At 42.3% G+C, this 19,945-nt stretch overlaps 1 protein-coding gene across 1 annotated transcript in view; it reads right to left on the reverse strand.

Moving 5' to 3' along the window:
* dok7b (docking protein 7b) overlaps positions 1–16,197 on the reverse strand; it is a 25,548-nt gene extending 9,351 nt beyond the window's left edge. The window contains 7 exon segments of the mRNA XM_047342224.1: positions 2,786–2,905; positions 10,972–11,150; positions 11,152–11,170; positions 13,290–13,440; positions 14,453–14,535; positions 15,827–15,872; positions 15,981–16,197. Of these exon segments, the coding sequence (XP_047198180.1) occupies positions 2,786–2,905; positions 10,972–11,150; positions 11,152–11,170; positions 13,290–13,440; positions 14,453–14,535; positions 15,827–15,872; positions 15,981–16,034 (652 nt within the window). The 5' untranslated portion in view covers positions 16,035–16,197.
* Between the last annotated feature and the right edge of the window lie 3,748 nt (positions 16,198–19,945).

Raw genomic sequence — 19,945 nt, forward strand, 5'->3', positions numbered from 1 at the left:
AATCTGTATAATATAAGCTGATGTATATCATCAAAGAATGGATCAAAAGTATATAGTTAATTGCAGAACTGCAGAACTTCCATTAACCACACTAGCAAACCAACTAAACTATTAACTAAATATAATAAAATATGTAGCATAACAATATTAAGCACTTAATAAATAAAATATCCACTGAAGTTATGGTGATGATTTACAACAGATTAATAGAGCCAAATTGAAGAGAGAAAATCCTTAAGATTAAGAGATTTGGAGAAATTGTAATATTACGAGAACAAAGTTGTAATTTAATGAGAAAAAAGTCATATTTTTAAAGGCAAAAGTTCGAATTTAATGAAAAATTCCTCAAATTAAGAGATCAAGAATTTTTTTTTATAAGGAATCAGCAGCAAGGAGAATCCAGTTCCACTCCTGGATCCAAATCATGAACCAATCACATTGTTTCTTAAGAAACTATGAAACCTCTTTGAATATAACACAGATTAATATGACATATACCCTTAAATTATAACTGTATTCTTGAAAAATATATTCTTGAAATCTCAAGACCCCCCCCCTAAAAAAAGAAAAGAATGAAAATGTAGTATAATGTCTATACCTAAAACCCATGTCACGGCACCAGGCCTGGAAACAGTTTGTAGTGTGTAAGTACAAATGTAAACATCAGAAGTTATAGGAGCTTCTTTAAGTCGTCTGCCTCGTGTGTGAATGTGTCATCAACTGTTACACCAGCTTGTAAATTAAACATCTCCCAAAGGAGGTTGCAAGCTCTCAACTGTCTGTTGGAAAATCAATTTAGTGTAAAATCCAGCCAATTACACACTTAAAGCTGTGCTATATAGTTTAGAGGCGGCTGAGTGTGAGGGGGGAGGCATAGCTTCCATGGTGTGCATTTGCTATGTGAGCACATCGCAGTAGGTCAGGGTGTTTGTGTGTATAGGTGTCAACAATCTACCCTCTTGGATTTCTGCCTCTGGATCGCAGCAGCTAATGCTAGCATGCAGATGCCGAGTTTCTTCACTATGCTATGTGAGGTGTCAGCTAACATTTGCTAACGTTGCTAGTCCACACTAATTATAGCTGCTTCGCAGCAGCGAATGTCGGCGGGGGCAGTGGGCCCCAGAGCCGAGTGACGCAGGACGGCTGACAGTAGAAGAAATGTGGCAGAGGAGCTGAAGTTTTCATTTTCAACCTGGATGCGTTATTTGTTAGTCCAGTGGTTCTCAAACTTTTGAACTTAAAGGACCCCTTAACTGACACTAATTAGACCACTGACTCCTATTTGAACAGATTTTCCCAGACAGGGAGTGTATCAGATTCACAACCAAAATAATCACATTAATATCCTTTGTGGGGAACCAGGTGTTTTTAAACTGGGACATGGGGACCCCCAAAGGTCCTTGAAGGGTTCCAGGCGGACCCCAGAACCCAGTTTGAAAGGTACAGTCCATTTTCACAAATCTCAACCCCAACCCTCAACAAGGTGTAACATCCTCTGTCCTTCGACTGGAGTGAGAAAAAACTGCCAAAACAAACCTTTTAGAGAAAAAGGGAACTAGCACAACAAAGGGATGTAAACAAAGCAGGTGTCAAAATGTTCAAACATTCTGCTTTGCAGATGTTTTACAAAGATGCATCTTTACAAGATACAGACTGAAAACAGAGTTTATGTGTTTGCAAGAAGCTCCGTAGTTGTGACCTCTAGAAGCTCTAAGGAGCTGTTTACTAATGAGTGGGTCCCAGTTTTGTTCTCAGATGCACATGATACATACACAATGTGTTTTAGAGAGTAAAAGGGAATGTAAACAAAACTTTTCTTCATTTCCAAAAAAGCCCCATGGGGCACCTTTAAGTTACACTAAATCTTAAGGAAATCTAGTCTTGTTCCACGACTGCACCCACCCAGTGTTTAGGGAAAGAGAGCGAGACATCAGTGAGTTGAAGAAGAAGTGTTGGAGATGATTTTGACCTTCTGCATTACAGAAGAGCAGCGGACAACTCCCAGGACATAAATAATACTGCAGGGACCTGACAGGAAAGTCCAGACCAATCAGTTTGATGGAAATGAATGTGGAAACTGGGTCGATACGATAAAAGCTTTATAAGATAACTGACTCTGAAGTTGTAGGTTTTTCTAAAAGCTGACCTTTAATGTTCATATCTTACCATTTTAAGCACATACAGTAAACTAAAAACAGATCCTGAGGAATATGAATGTATACAGTTTACGCACATTCCCAGTGTGCTTGTGTCTGTGTCTATTGGAAGGCATCATAGAGTTGTCAGATCCTTGGTATGTGCCCTGCGCAACTTTCCTCTTTCCAACTGTCACCAAACCATCTGTCTCCATATTTGTGGTCTCAGAAATGCCTGTGAAATTAGCAGTATGTTACAATAGCGCAAGGGTCACACACAAAGGCTCGACCCCTTGATCCACACGGTGACTCTTGGGGCTTTAAGCATGTGCTGTTTCCGTTAGCGTGGCGCCTAATACGAATGCTAAACATGCACACTAAACAGGTAGTAAACCTTTATCATGGAAGTCCCCAACTCACACACCAATGGGACTGATCATTTCAGTCCACAACAACTGATATGGTCATAATTTACTTCTGTGTATATGTATTTTTGGCAAGGTCAACAGATTCTAACAATTTCTGTGTATGCCTGCAGGCATGTGTGTGTGTGTGTGTGTGTGTGTGTGTGTGTGTGTGTGTGTGTGTGTGTGTGTGTGTGTGTGTGTGTGTGTGTGTGTGTGTGTGTGTGTGTGTGTGTGTGTGTTCACCTGGCAGAGAAGGTCGGAGGCCGTGCGGGGCCCTGCTGGGGGTGACACCCCTGACGATGCAGTCAAACAGGAAACTGATCTGCTCTCCTTCTGAACAGGACAAGAAGAAAACACCCGCCCCTGGAAGACGGACAGGGAGAGAGAGAAACACTGTAAAGATGAACACAGAGATAAATAAAGTAATGTGAAAAAATATCAGCTAAGCTCAGTTAAAATCAGTTAAACAACAACTAATCGTAAAATTAAGTAAACAGTGTGTCTGATGGCAGAGGTAAGAAAAATCTGTTGTAAATGGTGAAATATGGAGTAAAAGAAAATGTTTGCGTAAGGTCAAACAATATTCATCGAGGCTCTGAAGGCTCTGAAGGCTGCTGGAAAGGGGAGGATGTTCTTTGAGTCAGCAGCAACCTTTTCTTCTAAAGGTTACATAAGACATCTATCAATTCACCACCCTCTCACCTATTAAGCCCACACAGAGGTAGGTGCTGTGAAAACACAAGAACAGCAAAAAAAAAAATGAATGAAACATCCAAAATGTCACATAATGGAGACATTGAAAAGACAGCCACGTTGTAAGGCCTTAGTCAGGGCTTTGGTGAAATCATCTTTGGTTTCGTGGAACTGAGTTAGCTGATAATAAAAGAGCAAAACAGCTGAGGAGAAGAAAAGCCGTTCACTGGGAAATTCAAGTAACAAGTTTAAAGTTTTATTTAAAGGGGACATAGCATGCCCATTTTACCACAAGTTGATATGGTTCCTTGGGGTCTTAATGAAATGTCTGTAACATACTTTGGTCAAAATACCACAAGGATCATTTAAAACAGCACCATTTTTACCCTGTATAAAACAGCCCTCCACAGAGCGACCTGTTTTGAGTGCCTGTTCCTTTAAATGCTAATGAGCCAGCTCCCCCTCCCCCTCTCCCCCATGATTTTAAACGATATAAATTACATATTTTATATGATATAAATTATCAAATATGCATCCCATACTTTGTATTCCCTTCTGTTGTCCTGGAGTTTTAATTTTCCCAATCACATAATTAAATGTCCCCCTCTGCCCATCCACTACAAGCACACAAGCAGACAGACAGAGAGAAGAGAGGTGGGGGGCTATGAAGACCATCATTTACCCCCGAACCCGACATTCAACGGGTACAACAACAAGCGGAGAAAGCAGAATCGCGGGCTGACCAGCGCGGAGAAATGCGCGTCCCGTGTGAACAGCCAGGCGGCTGCGCGCTTGAGAACGGCGCTGTGCTACCTCGCAGCGGCGCTTCCGCGTCCGGTGTTAACCCGGCGTAACGAGTGGGGGGGCTCTGTGTGTTACAGTAGTGCTGAACACTGCGGAAGTCTTCCACACTGCTGGCTGTGTGGCGCTGACACAAATTCCAGCTCACGCATGGGAGAGCGAGCGGTCGCGCCCGAGCAACTGCTGCAGCCTCCCAGTCCCAAGGATCTAGACAAATGCCACATGTGAGTGAATCGCGGGCTGACCAGCGGAGAAATGCTCGTCCCGTGTGAACAGCCAGGCGGCTGCGCGCTTGGGAACGGCGCTGCGCTGCCTCGCAGCCTCGCTGCCTCCGGTGTAAACCCGGCGTAACGAGTGTGGGGGGATGAGGTGGGGGGTGGGCCAAGACCATGTAGGGAGACTTCCAGTTCCTTTTTACGACACAAAACCCAGGAAGCTCAATCGAGTCGCTCAAGCATGACGTTTCTGACTTAGAGGAACCATAACAAAACGCGCAAGTGTTTTTTTCCCAGAGTTTTTGGGTTGGTAGACATGCCAGATACCCACATTAACCTGTAGAAGCACTAACAAAGTGGAATTTGCATGCTATGTCCCCTTTAAGCACTGAACCCCAGAGCTCCTCCATAGTTTCTCAGGAGGAGGTGTATGTGTGGACGAAAACACCTCCACCTGGCTTCCTAGTATAAGTCCAGAGGAGTGGATGGCGCTTCTAACACGACGGACACAAAAATGAAAAGAAAAAGAGAACAAACAATCTCCAGGTGAAAAAACTGAGCCACACACGAAGAACACATCAACAAAGCTATCAAGAGAGTTTGTGGTGATAAGAGCCGACAGCGGTGTCGATGTGCTGCAAACAAAAACATGTTATCTCTGCAGCAGAACGAAGACCCTACGTTCTGCCTCTGCCTTCTGCACCGCCCCATCAGTGGATATCACATCACTTCCATTTAACATTTTAATTACTTCCTTGAACTAAGTGCGTATTCAGGGCTTTTTGCTTTCACAGCATTTATTAGTTGTTTAAGCTGAATAATTGTAGAGAGGTCTGGCTTGAATCATCACTGAGCTTCAATGTAATGGAAATTTGCTTATCAGTACACGTCCTTTTAGTTTTGTTTTTGGTCTCCACCAACTCCTGAGGCAAAAGGCTTTCCACTGTTATCTTCAAACAGAGAGTAGCTGATGATGCAATGGGAGCAGTGATAGTGAACTAAAACCAAGTTAAATCATGGGCCAGAAAACCAAGAAACCAGCTGAAAGATGCTAAAAAGTTGAACTAAGGAGAACTGCAGAGTTGTGTGATAATTTACTGTGGGTTCATCACCACCAGCACTATCACTGTTTCACATCACACAGTCATTTAATCTGTGTTTAAAACAGCTTTAAAGTCTACCAGAAATGTCTTTGAGCATGAATGATCAAAGCTGTTTTTTTTACGTATAACGCTGTAATAAGATCTGCACTTTTCTCAGAAAAAGAAGTGAGATCAGGAGTGGAGCTCTTTCCACTCTTTACCTTTTATCTAGTGTGGACAAACATCCTCAGAGGTCTTGTGAAGCTTTTTCTTAGCTTTTATGGGGCACTGTGAGTGTGACCTTTTAAAGAAAACGAGGCTTGTTCTGGCATTATAAAAATCTCTCAGAAGCCTCTGTCATACTGCTTTTTTATTTGGAATGAAGACCAATGGGGCCTTGATTGGCCTCATTTATTTCTCACAAATATGGTGGACTGCAGACAGATCTTATTTTCTTAACCATTGAAGAAGTGGCGCGTTGTACTGACGATAAAAACAAAAGCTTTTCTGTCAGATTCCAACTTGCATTCCAACTTTCTGACTACTCGTGACCAATATTCATCTTAATTTTTACCTTCAACTTCCATCCTTTACATTGCTTAGGCCTGGCCCACAGTGGAGGATTTTCAACTCTTAACCGATTTTTTAAAACATGGGAAACCACAGACAAAGTGAAAGATTGTCTGAAACGATTTCAAAGTAGTGATTCCAGAGACTTGAGATCAAACAGAAGTTCTTGTGATCAAACGTGACTTTAGAAGAAAAACAAACATGGCGGAGGATTGACGCCGTAAGCTAGTAGTTCTGTTTTCCAGCAAAAAATCAAAAAAGAAAATGGATTAATTCATGTCTGAGAAGGGCGGGATAAGCTTTTGCAGCGGGTGTTGGAGATGAGTTGGAGATGAGTTGGAGATGTGTTGTTGTTTTTAGTCTGCAATTATACAAGTACACAACATTCTCATTGGCTATTGCGTGTTTGCTCAGTATTCTGTCAGAGACGAGTTGGGGGAAGCTCCGACACAATCTGAAGCATTGAGATTATTTTGTGAACCCCTCCCACTTCAGGTATTTTTGGGCAGATTATCGGCCCCGACTGGCCTTTAATCGGCAATGCCCCTGCGATGTTGGAAGAGGTGAATTGGGTCTAAAATCCAATCCTATGGTGTCCACCAGTCCTTAATAAGAGTGAACAGGTAAGATCCAAATAAACTACTTAACAACATTCTGCACTTATAATCAATGACATATATGGAGGTAATGAATCAAAGTTGGGTGCATGTCTATTCTGTGTTAAAGGTCAGAGACATTTTAACCTTCTGTGAAATATTCACACCTTAATGTCATTTGAAAGTTGCTGAGTTTGCATTTTACTTTGTACTGACAGAGAATCTGGATAAAATGTTGCACAACATGACACGTATCAGCATAGTAAAAAGCACCCCAGAGAAACACTGTCAGACATAGCTGGGTGCCACGATATGAGGTGTGTGAGTGTGTGCATTCATGCTCATAGTGGGTCACTTAAAGATTGCTGACATGGCGTGTCAGCTTAAAATTGCTTTTATCTAGATCACATGGCACTGACAGCCATCTAAACTCTGTAGAGGATCATTTATTACTGTCTGCAGTGAATGTGTGTGAGTGTGTGTGAGTGTGTGTGTGTGTGTGAGAGTGTGTGTGTGTCCAACACGTGTGGACCTGATGAAGCCAGAAAATATCCGTCCAGCTTAGACACAGGCTCTGCTCCAAGCATCGATAGCAGAAGCTGGTGGCATCATTAACACATCGAATGACAGCTGGAGCACTGATATCACTGATATCTCTGACTATACGATGTCGTACATGTTCTCATCAAAACCTGCAGCCAGAAACTGTATCGTGCAGCTGACTCTCACAGTGCAGCTGCAGCAGGGAGCAGTGTGTCAGTGAAGGGTGAGAGGTTTTTCTACGGCAGCGTTACATGACCAAGAGGTCTGCTCTCCGATTTAGTCAAACAAAAAGTCCTTGAGGGAAATTAGGGAGCTGAGCGGGTGTTTTACAAAGTTCAAAGCTCTACTATTATAATTATTCTGCACCGTGCATTCGCACATCTTGCTCTGTTCATGGTCTGACACTCTGCTACACACATGCTCCTCCGGTTTGTACTTCTCAAGCTTGTTAACACATGAGTGCTATTAGAGAGCTCCTTGTGCTCTGGGAAGCAGACACATTTCCTTTGCTGGGGTTTGTTCACTATAAACACATCAGTGTGTGGGTTCCTCTGTATTCTAATGATTGATGTGGCCCTGGTCACCTTCAAGAAACCAACAAGCAGCTGCATGAAGACAGTCACAGTTTTACAGTCATATTCATCTGAGTGACATGACTCATCAAAAGAAAAAATGATTTGAGCTGACCGATAAATCAATCAACAGAAAATGAAAATGAATCAGCAACAATGTCATCCCTTTTTCATCTGGAACTAAATATTTGTGTAACATATGTGATATTTTATATTCTGACTTTTAAAAAATCAATAATAATAACATCACTGGTTGCAGGCCCAAAGAATTATCAGGATTATGAGTTTCAGGGTTAATGTCCATTAGCATTTGGCTGACCAGAAAGGCCATAACGACCTCTAATCATCGCATTAATTCAGCAGCATCTCTTTTCAAAATTGATATTTTAACTCGTATGAGGAGAAGCACTCGTGGATCTGTTCACATTCATAATGACTCTGTTGACCTGACGATGAGCCAGTATGCATAATAAAAGACAGTAAAAATTGCAGACCTGAATGGAAAGTAGCCATTACTAAAGCTATTATTGACCCTAGTGCTTTTCCTGCTTGCACATATAAAAACGTTAGCTGCAAAAGCCCATTATAAAAAAAACCTGACAGGACGAGAAGCCAAACTAAAAGAGGCTACGCTTGAATGGGTTTCACTATTGTTGTTGTTGGCCTCTGGAGCAGCCGACAGCAGCACTAGGGGCTGATGATTGAGATGACAAGGGTTGGCCCTGTGGTTAACGGAAAAAAACAAATCAGTACCAACGGGAAAATGAGTTGGTGTGTGTTCAAGTAATGTCTGATAGAAAATTGAACTGAACCCTGAGCAGACAACTTTGTTTGTTGATGCTCAACAGAAAGTATGCAGTGGGTGGAACTCTCCATAAAATGACAGCTTGGTGGTGTCATGTCTCATACGTGTTCAACAAATACAAATAAACATGTAAAAATGTAAACGAACACTCTGCTCTACCTTGCACTCATGCAAGGAATGTCACTTGCCGATGTGAGTCTCGCAACTCTCTTTCTGTCACTCTCCGTTTCATGCAGCCATGCCAAGAGGGCCTCGCCGTACCGCCCCTGTGGCTGCTGGGTAATTTGCAGATGAGGTGAGTGAGAAGACTGCAATTGGCCGTGTAGCCAACAGCTACTTTATGATTGGCTGAGTGGCCACTACAGGGGGAGGCTGGTATTTATAGATGCGGCTCACCAGAACAGTGAAACCAGAGCCTCTGGACCTCATGGTTATTCCTGTAGGAGCCATGTGTCTGTTTGCACACACACACACACACACACACACACACACACACACACACACACACACACACACACAGGAACTCACAAACTTTCTCTGAACACTGGTACATCTCTAAAAAAAACTTTTAGTGAGGATGTAATATAGTATGAAATATATTATGTACTAGGAGAACTGACACAGCATATTCCCCATGTCCCTTAAAACCATAGCTACAGCTGCTGTGGGCAGGATAGTTATTAAATTCCCCCTAAAATTGTCCCATTCAACACTATCTTTGTTGTCCTTGTGTCTGACACACAAACATGCACACACACACCCACACACACCAAAACATAAACTGTGTCTCATTCTTTACATTCATGTCCGCATCAGCTGGACATTCAGAAGATACCTAAACCCTGGCACACACACACACACACACACACACACACACACACACACATTAACACACAGTATTATTTGGTGGGCAGACGTACAGGGTTCATACATAGAAAGTCGTATCTAACATGGATAAAGTTACTGTACAAACACCTGCAATAAATCACAAATGATCTGCCATTAATCATCTCATGTCCCCTAAGATTTATCTGCTGTCCCTGAATATCACAGTGTAGTTTAAACCTCCCGCAGCTACAACAGTACACATTGTATATATTAATAAACCAGTCACAAGGACCAAACCGGTACTTTTACTTTATTACTTAAAATACATTTTGCTGACCCTAAACAAGCTGCTGGACATTATGGACAATGCACACCACCCCCTGCACAGCACACTGACCGGGCAGAGGACTAGATTCAGTGGCAGACTGCTGTCTCAGTCCTGCTCAACAGACAGACTGAGGAGGTCTTTCATCTCCCATTCCACTGTACAACTCTTCTCGGATATGGTGAAATGAGAGTGATTAACCACGTTAACCATGCTGCCAGAGTGTCACCATTACTGCCTATGTTTATCTCTATTTGATTTTATATTTTTTATATCTCTAGTCTTGTATTTAAAGTTTTACTCTTGCACTGTTTTCACTTTTTAAAATACACTTACATCTGCTGTACTATAATTTTAAACTCTACTGCACAACTTTGTACAGCTTCAGTTATTTATCTTTAAATCTGTATTTATATTTGGCTTCAATACTCTGCCTCTGTTACTTGTGTCTTTCAATCACCTTATAGTTCATATCTGTATTGTCAATATCTCCAATAACACATACTTCTTTTCAGTGTCAGCTTTAAAGTAGTTCTGTTATTAGTTATCTCACTGCAGTGAACTTATTCTTGACTCATTTTGACCTTTGATTTTTCTAATGCTCTTGTGTTTGACTATATATTTAGTGTTTCTCTATAACTTTTACTCAAGTAAAGAATCTGAATGCTTCTTCCACCAGTGTTGAAAAGTGGCCTTCAGACGACTTTGCTGCAGTGACTGTGTATAGTATGGGTCAAGTTTCTGGACCAGTGAGTTCTGAGCACTTCATCCTCAGTTAGTTTTCCACTGAACCTCAGTCTCTGATGGTTGGTTGTATTCTGATGGATTACTTGTCCCTTTTGTTGTGTCCTTCAAGCTGCAGCTTCTACTTGAGTTACTTAGTTTCCTATAACCTAGAGAAGATGTATGATGATATTTGTAACCTTCCATTCATACGGGAAACAAGCATCTGATTCTTCATAGAGTAAGAAAATGTTTTTACAAATACTAAAGACCAACATTTTTGTGTTCCTCTTCCAAAATTCACTGATCTGTGTGTTTCTCCTTTCAAGATGAGTACAACAGTATAATGAATGAATGAATGAACGCATAGAGACAAATTGTGTTTGTTAAAGAGATTTGACCAACACTGCTTAGTCTGTTGCCTTTGGCAAATACTGAGAGCTAGTTCAAAGAAGCTCCTTGAATCTGAATAATTTACGTCAAACTACGACACTTCAGACAATAATCCACAAAACAAGACAAATATAACAACAACAACAAAACAGTCAGGAATGCCAGGTACTGCACATATTGTCATTGTTCAGCTGCCTTTGGTAAATTGTTGCCTTTATGTCTTCAGACTGTTTATTTAACGTCACACAGTAAGAAAATAAAAATGAATCCATCGGTTACTCACAGTATCCACAGCGAGTCCCCCCCTCAAACACGAAGCCATTAGCCACGGCACCATAGCGACGCAACGCCGACAACGTCCAGTGGCCAATGACGGTAGGAGGGAGACCTCTAGTGAGGACCAATAGGTTGTTGCACAGGTGGAGGGAGGCGGGGCCACTTTCCAGTTTGGTACCGGTTCGCGTTGACACTGAATCTGTGGACTGAAAGAGAGAGAGAGAGAGAGAGAGAGAGAGAGAGAGAGAGAGAGAGAGAGAGAGAGAGAGAGAGAGAGAGAGAGAGAGAAAGATGGGAATAAGTTTATATGTATGTATCTGGGTGTGTGTGTGTGTGTGTGTGTGTGTGTGTGTGTGTGTGTGTGTGTGTGTGTGTGTGTGTGTGTGTGTGTGTGTGTGTGTGTGCTTGAAGAAAACTCAAATATCATTGATCATGAAGCACATCAATCACACAAAAATGTCATGTTGTATGTTACAACACATTAGGTGGGGTCAAGTTAACAATAATCATCATTCTTATTTTGGATGGAGGGGAGGGAGGAGGAGGGAGGGAGGGAGGGAGGGAGGGGGAGATCCTTATTTTCTAAAAACAAGTTACGTCAATGTTTTTAATAGTTCAGCTGAAACTTGGAAGTATGATCCTATGGGTTTCAAATTGCAATGTAATATATCCAGTGTGCTGTGGATTCAATTTAAGCTCTCTGACATATCAAAAAACCTTGTGTGATATTCAAAGAGACGGAGAAACGGAACGTTTGTGGGTCATACAATTAAGAGAAAGGATGGAGCCTTGAAAATAAAGGTGATTTTTGGAGGAGGAGGAAGAATCAGCTGTTCAGAACGTTGTTTGGAAATATAAGCACTGACATTACTGTCAGATAACAAATACCACAATAAACAAGGTCCTTATTATTATGGCACATTATTTTCATTAATTCTTTATACTCTTGCATCAGAGTCTTGGAAAACACCAAACTTCACTTAGACAAGTGTCAGTTAAACCTCACAACTTGTATCAGGGCAACTCCATCTAAGTTCCAACTCATATTAATGTGAGTCAGTGTCTGTTGTTGTTTCGTATGACCTCGTATGTCCTCCTGTTTCCCTCGGATCACCTCTTGCCACTGACATAAAGGTTGTGATGTGGAGACAGCAGATTGAGCAGATAGGAAGACGAGGAGCAGAGAAACCAGAGACAGATTGAATCTGTGTCATTTCTCTGATCGCCAGCAGCGACCTTCACTGGCTCCTCCATCAGCTTCACAAGCGTCAGAGGACGATCAACAAGCCAATCACAGTACAATGCATTTGGAATATTTACCTGATCACTTAAAGGCTTTACTGTTGTAAAGGATGTTTAATCAACGAAGAACTGACATTATCATGTTGTAATTACAGTTTATAGCTGATAAATTAATAATATACTATAACAAGAGCATCATATCACAGGGGAAGAGATGCTTATCTGTTGATTAATAACACTGAGTCCATTAAATCTGCAGCGCGAGCTGAGAATTGTCAATTCTCCAGACTCATGCTCTGCTCTGCACTTGGATTTAGATTTAGAACCGATGAAGTGTGAAATAATACAAGTGTAATCTAATCTACATCCTCTTCTCATTCACAACCACTTTAAACAAAGCTAATTGGCCCTGTCAGAAATTACAGGTCTCATATTACAGACCACCCTGAGGGAAGGGGACTGGTGTCATGGTGGTGCCTAAAACACAAGAAATATTTGATCGCATTAGATTTGCCCTTGATTAGATTCATATTTTAAATATTAAATTTGATTAAATCATTCCGTCAATGAAAGGGCTCTCACTGAGCAGGTTACTGGTCCTGCTGCTGCTGTTATGCAGTTCTCTGGGATTCCTGCTGACACATGCTGCAAACACACACACTAATCTGAAATTAAATTAGAATTAAATTGTCCCTCCTTCAAAGAGGTTACATTTTCAGTGACATTTGTTCGTTGGTCTGATATTTAGCAGGGTTACACAAGAACTACACGACGGAACTTGGTGGAGGGATACATCATAGGTCAGGGAAGAACACATGGCGCAGTTTTCAACATTTTCGTAGATTTCTCCAAACATAATTCATGGATCTTAATGAAATGAATCAGACATGTTAAGGGGACTGATCTTGGTGCAGGGCAGGATGAATTTAAATGTGATTTCCCAAAGGGGAAAGTTGGGCCTTGGTGTAGGTATGCACTTTAATAAGTACCATTCTAGTGAACCAGCACATAAATCCTTTGCACATAACATCATTGGAACGGCTACTCAGCTTTGCAACATCCACACAGTATCATAGCACTGACCTTCTCCCAGGCTGTAGCGGACATGGGCGTCCCAGGCCAGCAGGGCGTCTTTGCTGTTGAAGCCCAGGACAATCGCCTTCGCCAGGCAGAGGATGGTGAGAGTGTAGGTCACGCCGTCATAGCCGGGCCCCGGCTCTACACCGCAGATCCCCTGAAGGAGCAGATTTTGATTTTTTTACCAAAAACATCTTGTCATTCTAAATTGAGGTTGGGTGGATTTGACCCACATTAAATTCTGATGTCAGGCGTGTGGATACTTTTCCAGCCGCCGGAAGCGACAAACACAAACTGAAAGAACACAACACATGGTTTTCTCAGATATCAGAGAGTGAGCTCTGTGGGAAGAAAGTTGGACTCATGAATGTTTCAGCAGCTCTTGTGTCTCTCTGGTTCCTTTGGGCTCTTTGGTCTGACGCAGTTCAGGGCTGTAGGATCATAAACGCTCTTATGGATGTTTGAGCAGCCCTTAAATATGTTTCTTTATTCCATCCCCGTTAAATATTTTGAACTTGTGACTCAGGGGCAGATCAAGGGGCGGGGCCAGGGGGCTACTGGCCCCAGCTGAAATCTGACTGGCCCCTGAAGTGCCCCTGCTCTCGTCACTTACTTACAATACAAACAATAAATATGACAATTTGTTAAGAATTCTCGTTTTCTGAGCATTTTTTGAAAAACACAATGTGTTTGACCAAGGAACAATTTTCTGAATATATTCAATGATGAGTGGTTTTGAATCAAAGCTATAGAGCTCACAGTGCACAAGGAACGACTTTAATGTGCACCTTACTGAATCAGGAATAATGCGTGGGTGTTGGACATATAATTGGCCCCTCTGTGTAAATTGTGGCCCCTGATTTGGAAAAATCATAGATCTACCACTGTTATGACCATGACCCCTTTTCTTCTTTGTTCGTTTAGAACTGTTCATAGTCTCACATATCAAAGTCTGGTTAGAAGAGTTACTTCACACTGCAGCTGACAAATGTTGCTGCTTGGCAATTAGCCTGATACCACCCACCTTATGTCCCTCTCCATGTGGCAGGGGCATTAGTAGAACGCCTGAGGTGTAGCATGAGACACAGCACCGCTACAGAGCTGAAGAAAAAAAACCCGAGCAAGCGATCAGAGGCAGTGAGCCTTTGGTGCGCTGCAGCTGAACATACCTCCAGCGTTACATTGAGCCTCTCCTTGTGGCCACTGGCCTTCCGCTTCTTCTTCTCCTTATACACGAGCAGCGACAGACAGTCTGAGACAGACAAACACACGAGCAATGAGCTGTAAAAACTGCCAGGCTTAGAAGTCCATTTTGTGATTAATAGGAGAATGTGGAATAACAAGTGTCACTTTTTGTTGGTAATCCTTCCTGTGTGATTGCCAGCGTTTATGGCACAGCTGTCATAATAACAAACCCTATAACAATGATCCACTGGCACAGCTGATGATGAAAGTCAAGCCGCAAATACACACACACACACACACACACACACACCTCTAAGCCCGCTCCATGGCTCCATGACTTCAGAGGATATTAAGTTGACTTAAATTGATTTCCTGGAAACTTCCATATCTTAACCATACTACTTCAACCCTAACCCCTAACCCCTAGCCTCAAAACAAAACCTTAACTAAACCCTAACCCTAAACTTAACCTACACCTAAACCTAAACCTAACCTTAACTTAAACCTAACCTCAACCTTAATCTAAACCTCGCCCCTAACCTAACCCTTACCCTAACCTAAATCTAAACCTTAACCTAAATCTAAACCTAAATTTAACCTTAACATATGTCTTCAAATTAAATGATTTACATTATGCGGACTTGACAAGTCCCTCTAATGTGACTGTCTAAATAGATTTGGGTCTCCACAAGATGAGTAATACCTGGGCACACACACACACACACACACACACACTACAATACTTTACATTATTCCATCACACTACATCACAGTTTCTCCAAGGACACACACAGCAGCAGTAGCCAACAGCATGAGCCATATGTTCATGTATTCTGAGACTCATTCCTCACATCACAGCATCTCAAGTGAAACTCATTTCAGATTTAGAGACCCGGCAGTTCTCTTACTCTGCAAAGCTTGTTTATTGAAGGAAACTTTATTAAACTCTGACAGTGTCACAGTTTATGATTCTTAGTTGGAGGGCTTTCAAATAATTAACCTTCAACCAGGGTGGCACTGAAAACCCCATGAGGATTTAACACCCAGACTCTTAATTTGAAAGGGGACAACAGACAACACGCACGTTTTGTCTGCAGCCTTTAAAGGTGATTCTGAACTCAGCTTTATTTTCATTCAATTGATCCGCTCAGCTGAGGTATTGCGTAAAGTGTGATGGCGCTATTACGCGCTCGCGTGGCGCACAGCCAAGAGCTCAATTGACACTTTGTACGTAGACATTAACGCTGACCGACACAAATGAATGAATCCATGTTTGCACCGCTGAGAAGATGAGTATAAATGACATGTACGATAAGAACGGATCATAAAAAAAAGTAGGAGAGGTTTGGCACGTGTACCTGCGACCGGAGAGGGCTTCCGAAGCACGACCCAGCGAGTCTTCCACTGTGGAGAAGTTCAGTGGAAACAATAAATCACAATGTTCCGCCGGACAGACTGTGAAGTAGAAGATGTTTTCAAGTTTCAAACAAGAGACAAAGTGCTGGAATTCACCTTTTTTCCATCTCTAAACTTGACTTGTCCCTCCGCGACAACTGTATCCGTCATCTTCTGTCATGGTTCCGAGCAGGTGTGTGTGTGTGTGTGTGTGTGTGTGTGTGTGTGTGTGTGTGTGTGTGTGTGTAATGGAGAGAGAGAGGCAGAGAGTGAGGGTGGGGGGTGCACATTTCAAAATAGCCCCCCACAGCTCCGGCCCCTCCGGCACCGGCACACCGCTCTCTCACTCCCCGACAGTGAGCGCCCCGGGGCGGGCAGAGAGCGGCCTCCCCCCGCGGGGCCCTGCCAACTTAGTACAGTTGTCATCCCGCGTCAGGAGCTCATGTTGTTTACAGCCGAGCTAATTCGATTAAACGCGCATAACTGGCGCACCTGAGCTGCGGAGCTGTGAGCCGGGTGTTAGCCTGGGATTCATAAAGATTTAATACTAATCACTGGAGCCTCGGCTCTGTGTGCGGAAACACAGTCTGTACATGAAGACTGCATTAACAACAAATTATTATTACTAATGATATTATTATTAATAATATTATTATTACTATAACTGATGCTGCCATCATTGATAACATAATTCCATCTGATATCACTCATACTATTTTTATTATAACAACCAGTCTGACAGGTTTTATGACACAACTGTTCCTGGTCTCTCTCCTTTCTCTCTCTCTCTCTCTCTCTCTCTCTTCTCTCCCCCATTTCTCCACTCACCCCCACAGGTCGAGGCAGATGCCTCCCACATTATGTCTGCTTCTGTCAGAGATATCTACCAGTTAAGAGTTTGTCTCTCCACAGTCACCAAGTTCTCGTTGTGGAAAACTGTTCCTACCTGTTTTACCTCAAAGTTAGTGGTTATATGCAGGTTTTTCAAACTTGAGTAACCATGGTGATTGACTCCTTCCCCATTACCAGTAGAGGCGTTTGTTTTTCTGTTTTTTCCCCCTGCTGCGTCATGATGTCCCAAATGCACCAAAAACTGATGCTTTCTCACCTGCTGTCTTGCCAAATTAGAGCGTTCACCCCAGTGTCGATTTATATCCCTGCCAATCGGAGTCACAGCCAATAAAATCCTGTGTCTACTGCAGAGTCATCTGATCCTGGACCGAATGCTGACTGTATCCATTCCCATTGCAGACAAAAGCCAGATGATTGACCAATGGAAAAGTGGTTTCATGTTGTAAGATCTCGAAAGTATCTTGATATCATGTTGTGATTTGGTGCTATACCAACTAAATAGAATTTTCTTTAATTCTGCCAATCAAAGGACAACAACAATAATGATTATAAAACACAATTATTCAAGAAAATACTTTATTGCATGAACATGGATTTGTGCTGCAGTTTCTACTGGGCAGTGATTCACTGAGGTCTCTCAGCAACAAGGTCCAGTGTAATATGCAGGAAATCCTCCTGCTGTTTCTCTTGACTCACAAATAATGTTTTGGGCAATGAGGTGGCACCTCCAGCGCTTTTAGACGTTCACTCTGTTTCTCGGATTACAGGTGAGTTTTTCATTAAGTAGACGATTCAGTGCCGGGAGAATAAACAACAAACACCTTTTCTCAAAAATAGTTATTCAGAACTGTAAAAAGACATTCACATTTAATTATAATTCAGATGGTAGACATATGAAACAGCATCTGTTAAAACAAAACTTTAACTTCCTTTAATACTGCTCCAGTTTTCCATCAGGTCCACAGAGTTCACACACAAAGACCAGTCAACTCGCCATGTTAATACTGTGTGTGGACACATTTGGATGATGTCATCTAAACTTAGTACTTAGATCCTGCACTTAAGTCAAAGTATTTTAATCATTTCACAGTGTTTTATTTTGTCTGGTTTTTACTCTTTTCTCATCTGTAACATTTTCTGATTTTGTATTTGTGCTCTAATGCTGTGTGATCTTCAAAGAGCTGCTTTAACTCTCTCATATTGTTTGCGTTTAAGTTTTTCGATTTTAACTTCAACTTATCCTTGTATCTGTGTTTTGAAAGATGCTACATAAATAAAGTTTGTTATTATCATTAAAAGTAGCACTGACACAATTTGAAAATTACTGTGTTGCAAGTTAAAGTCCATCAATAAATAAATGTATTTGAGTGAACGGTGTCATCTGCAAAATATCCCTCAATAGTGTCAATACTGTTTTATTAATATATATGATTGCATTGCAATTTTTTATTGATGTATTCAAATGTAAAAATAATTTAAATTTTGCAGTTGGTCAAAGACATTTTTAACTTTGCTGTGCAAATTCATCTAAAATAATGAATTATTGAAATGGATCATCTGTCAGATACACGTTGTGTAGTGTATAGAAAAGAATGTCCTGTGGAATGTAGTAGTGGTACAGAGCAGTGAAGTAAGACAGTACTTGTGTCAAGGTACTTCCACTGCACAGAACTTGTCAGTGAGCTGCTGTTGATCTGACACGAAGCATTTGATGGATGTCGGCCTGCCAGCAGCAGCCCTCAGTAGGAAGTGTGGGAGCAGCTGCACCGTTGTTGACACTTTGCCTCAACTTTGAACCAGACAGAGTTTCAGCTGCTGCAGAGACTGCCAGCGTGGTCACTGAGAGCACATCAGCACGCCACACACGTTTCCTCCTCCTCAAACAAACGTCGCCTTCAATTTACTGCGGTCCATCTGCCCTCTGCCCTCACTCTGCTCCAACTGTCTCTTGGCATTGACCATGGAGGGCGAGTCTGACGTCTGGTACACTGCTGACCTCATCCTGCCGCCACGGTGACGCAGCTCCAGGGCCACGCCCTCCCACTTCCTGTCCAGCTCTGAGCCCTGAGGGCCCCGCTGGTCTCGGGACCCTCTGCGGTTTTGCCTGGTGTCTTCCGAATTAGAATTGGCCCCAATTTTATCCAAATCCAAAGCTCGTTTTGGAGTGGCGTGGCTGGAGCGGGATGATGGTGACTTGGATTTGTGACGTGAGCGAAGAGGAGGCCGTGGTGGAGGAGGAGGAGGAGGAGCAGGGGAGAAAGAGAGGGAGGGATGGGATTGGAAGATGTTGTTCTTCTGCTCTGCATTTTCAAATCTCCTCCTCCTCTTTCCCTCCCTCTCCATCTGCCTCTGTCTTTACCTGAGGAAGAAGACGCTGCTTTAAACAGAGACGAGCGGAGGAGACACTCACCCACCAGCACTGCAAACAAATTCTCATGCAAGGAGCACTCACAGAAAACACAACAACAAAAGCAAAATCTTCTGCATTTCTGTGCTGCAGTGAGAAACAGAGCGTGAAACTAAAACTAGAACATATCTTCATCTCCTGCAATGTTTTGGTGTATGTGTGACAAACAGAGAAGAAAATTCACATCATCGTATTCAGTCAAATATCACACTCTGACAGCCAAGAGCTGCCTAAAGCCAACTGCTCCAACAACACAAACGCGCACACACCCACACACAATCGTGTATCCATGACTTCAGAGGACATTATATTGACATTCATTTACTGGAGGCTTATTGGGGCCTAAACCTAAACTAACGTTACCCGAACCTTAATCTTAAATTTTAAAATGTGATGTTTAACATTATGAAGACCTGCTTTTCGTCCCATATATTGTGGCTGTGTAAATAGATTTAGGTCCCTACAACATGGGCAATACCCAGTAATAACACACACACCCATATATACAGAGAGAGAGAAAGAGAGAAAGAGAGAGAGAGAGAAATGAGGAGGCAGCAGGACACTAAGTGGATGTGACAGATATTCCCATGGCACTGGGATATGACATCATGGGAAAAGGGGGTTTCAATGGTATTCAGTGTGTGAGTGTGTGTGTGTGTGTGTGTGTGTGTGTGTGTGCGCGTCTGTGTGTCTGTGTGTGTGTGGTGAAAACAGACTTGATACAGAATGCTGCCATCTACTGGTAAAGAGGAGAGACATAGCTTAGTCTGTGATTGCTGGATTGTAACATATATTTAAATTACTGTGCAACTTCAAACCTGTT

This window comes from Hippoglossus stenolepis, chromosome 2, assembly GCF_022539355.2.
Source record: "Hippoglossus stenolepis isolate QCI-W04-F060 chromosome 2, HSTE1.2, whole genome shotgun sequence".
Lineage (NCBI taxonomy): Eukaryota > Metazoa > Chordata > Actinopteri > Pleuronectiformes > Pleuronectidae > Hippoglossus > Hippoglossus stenolepis.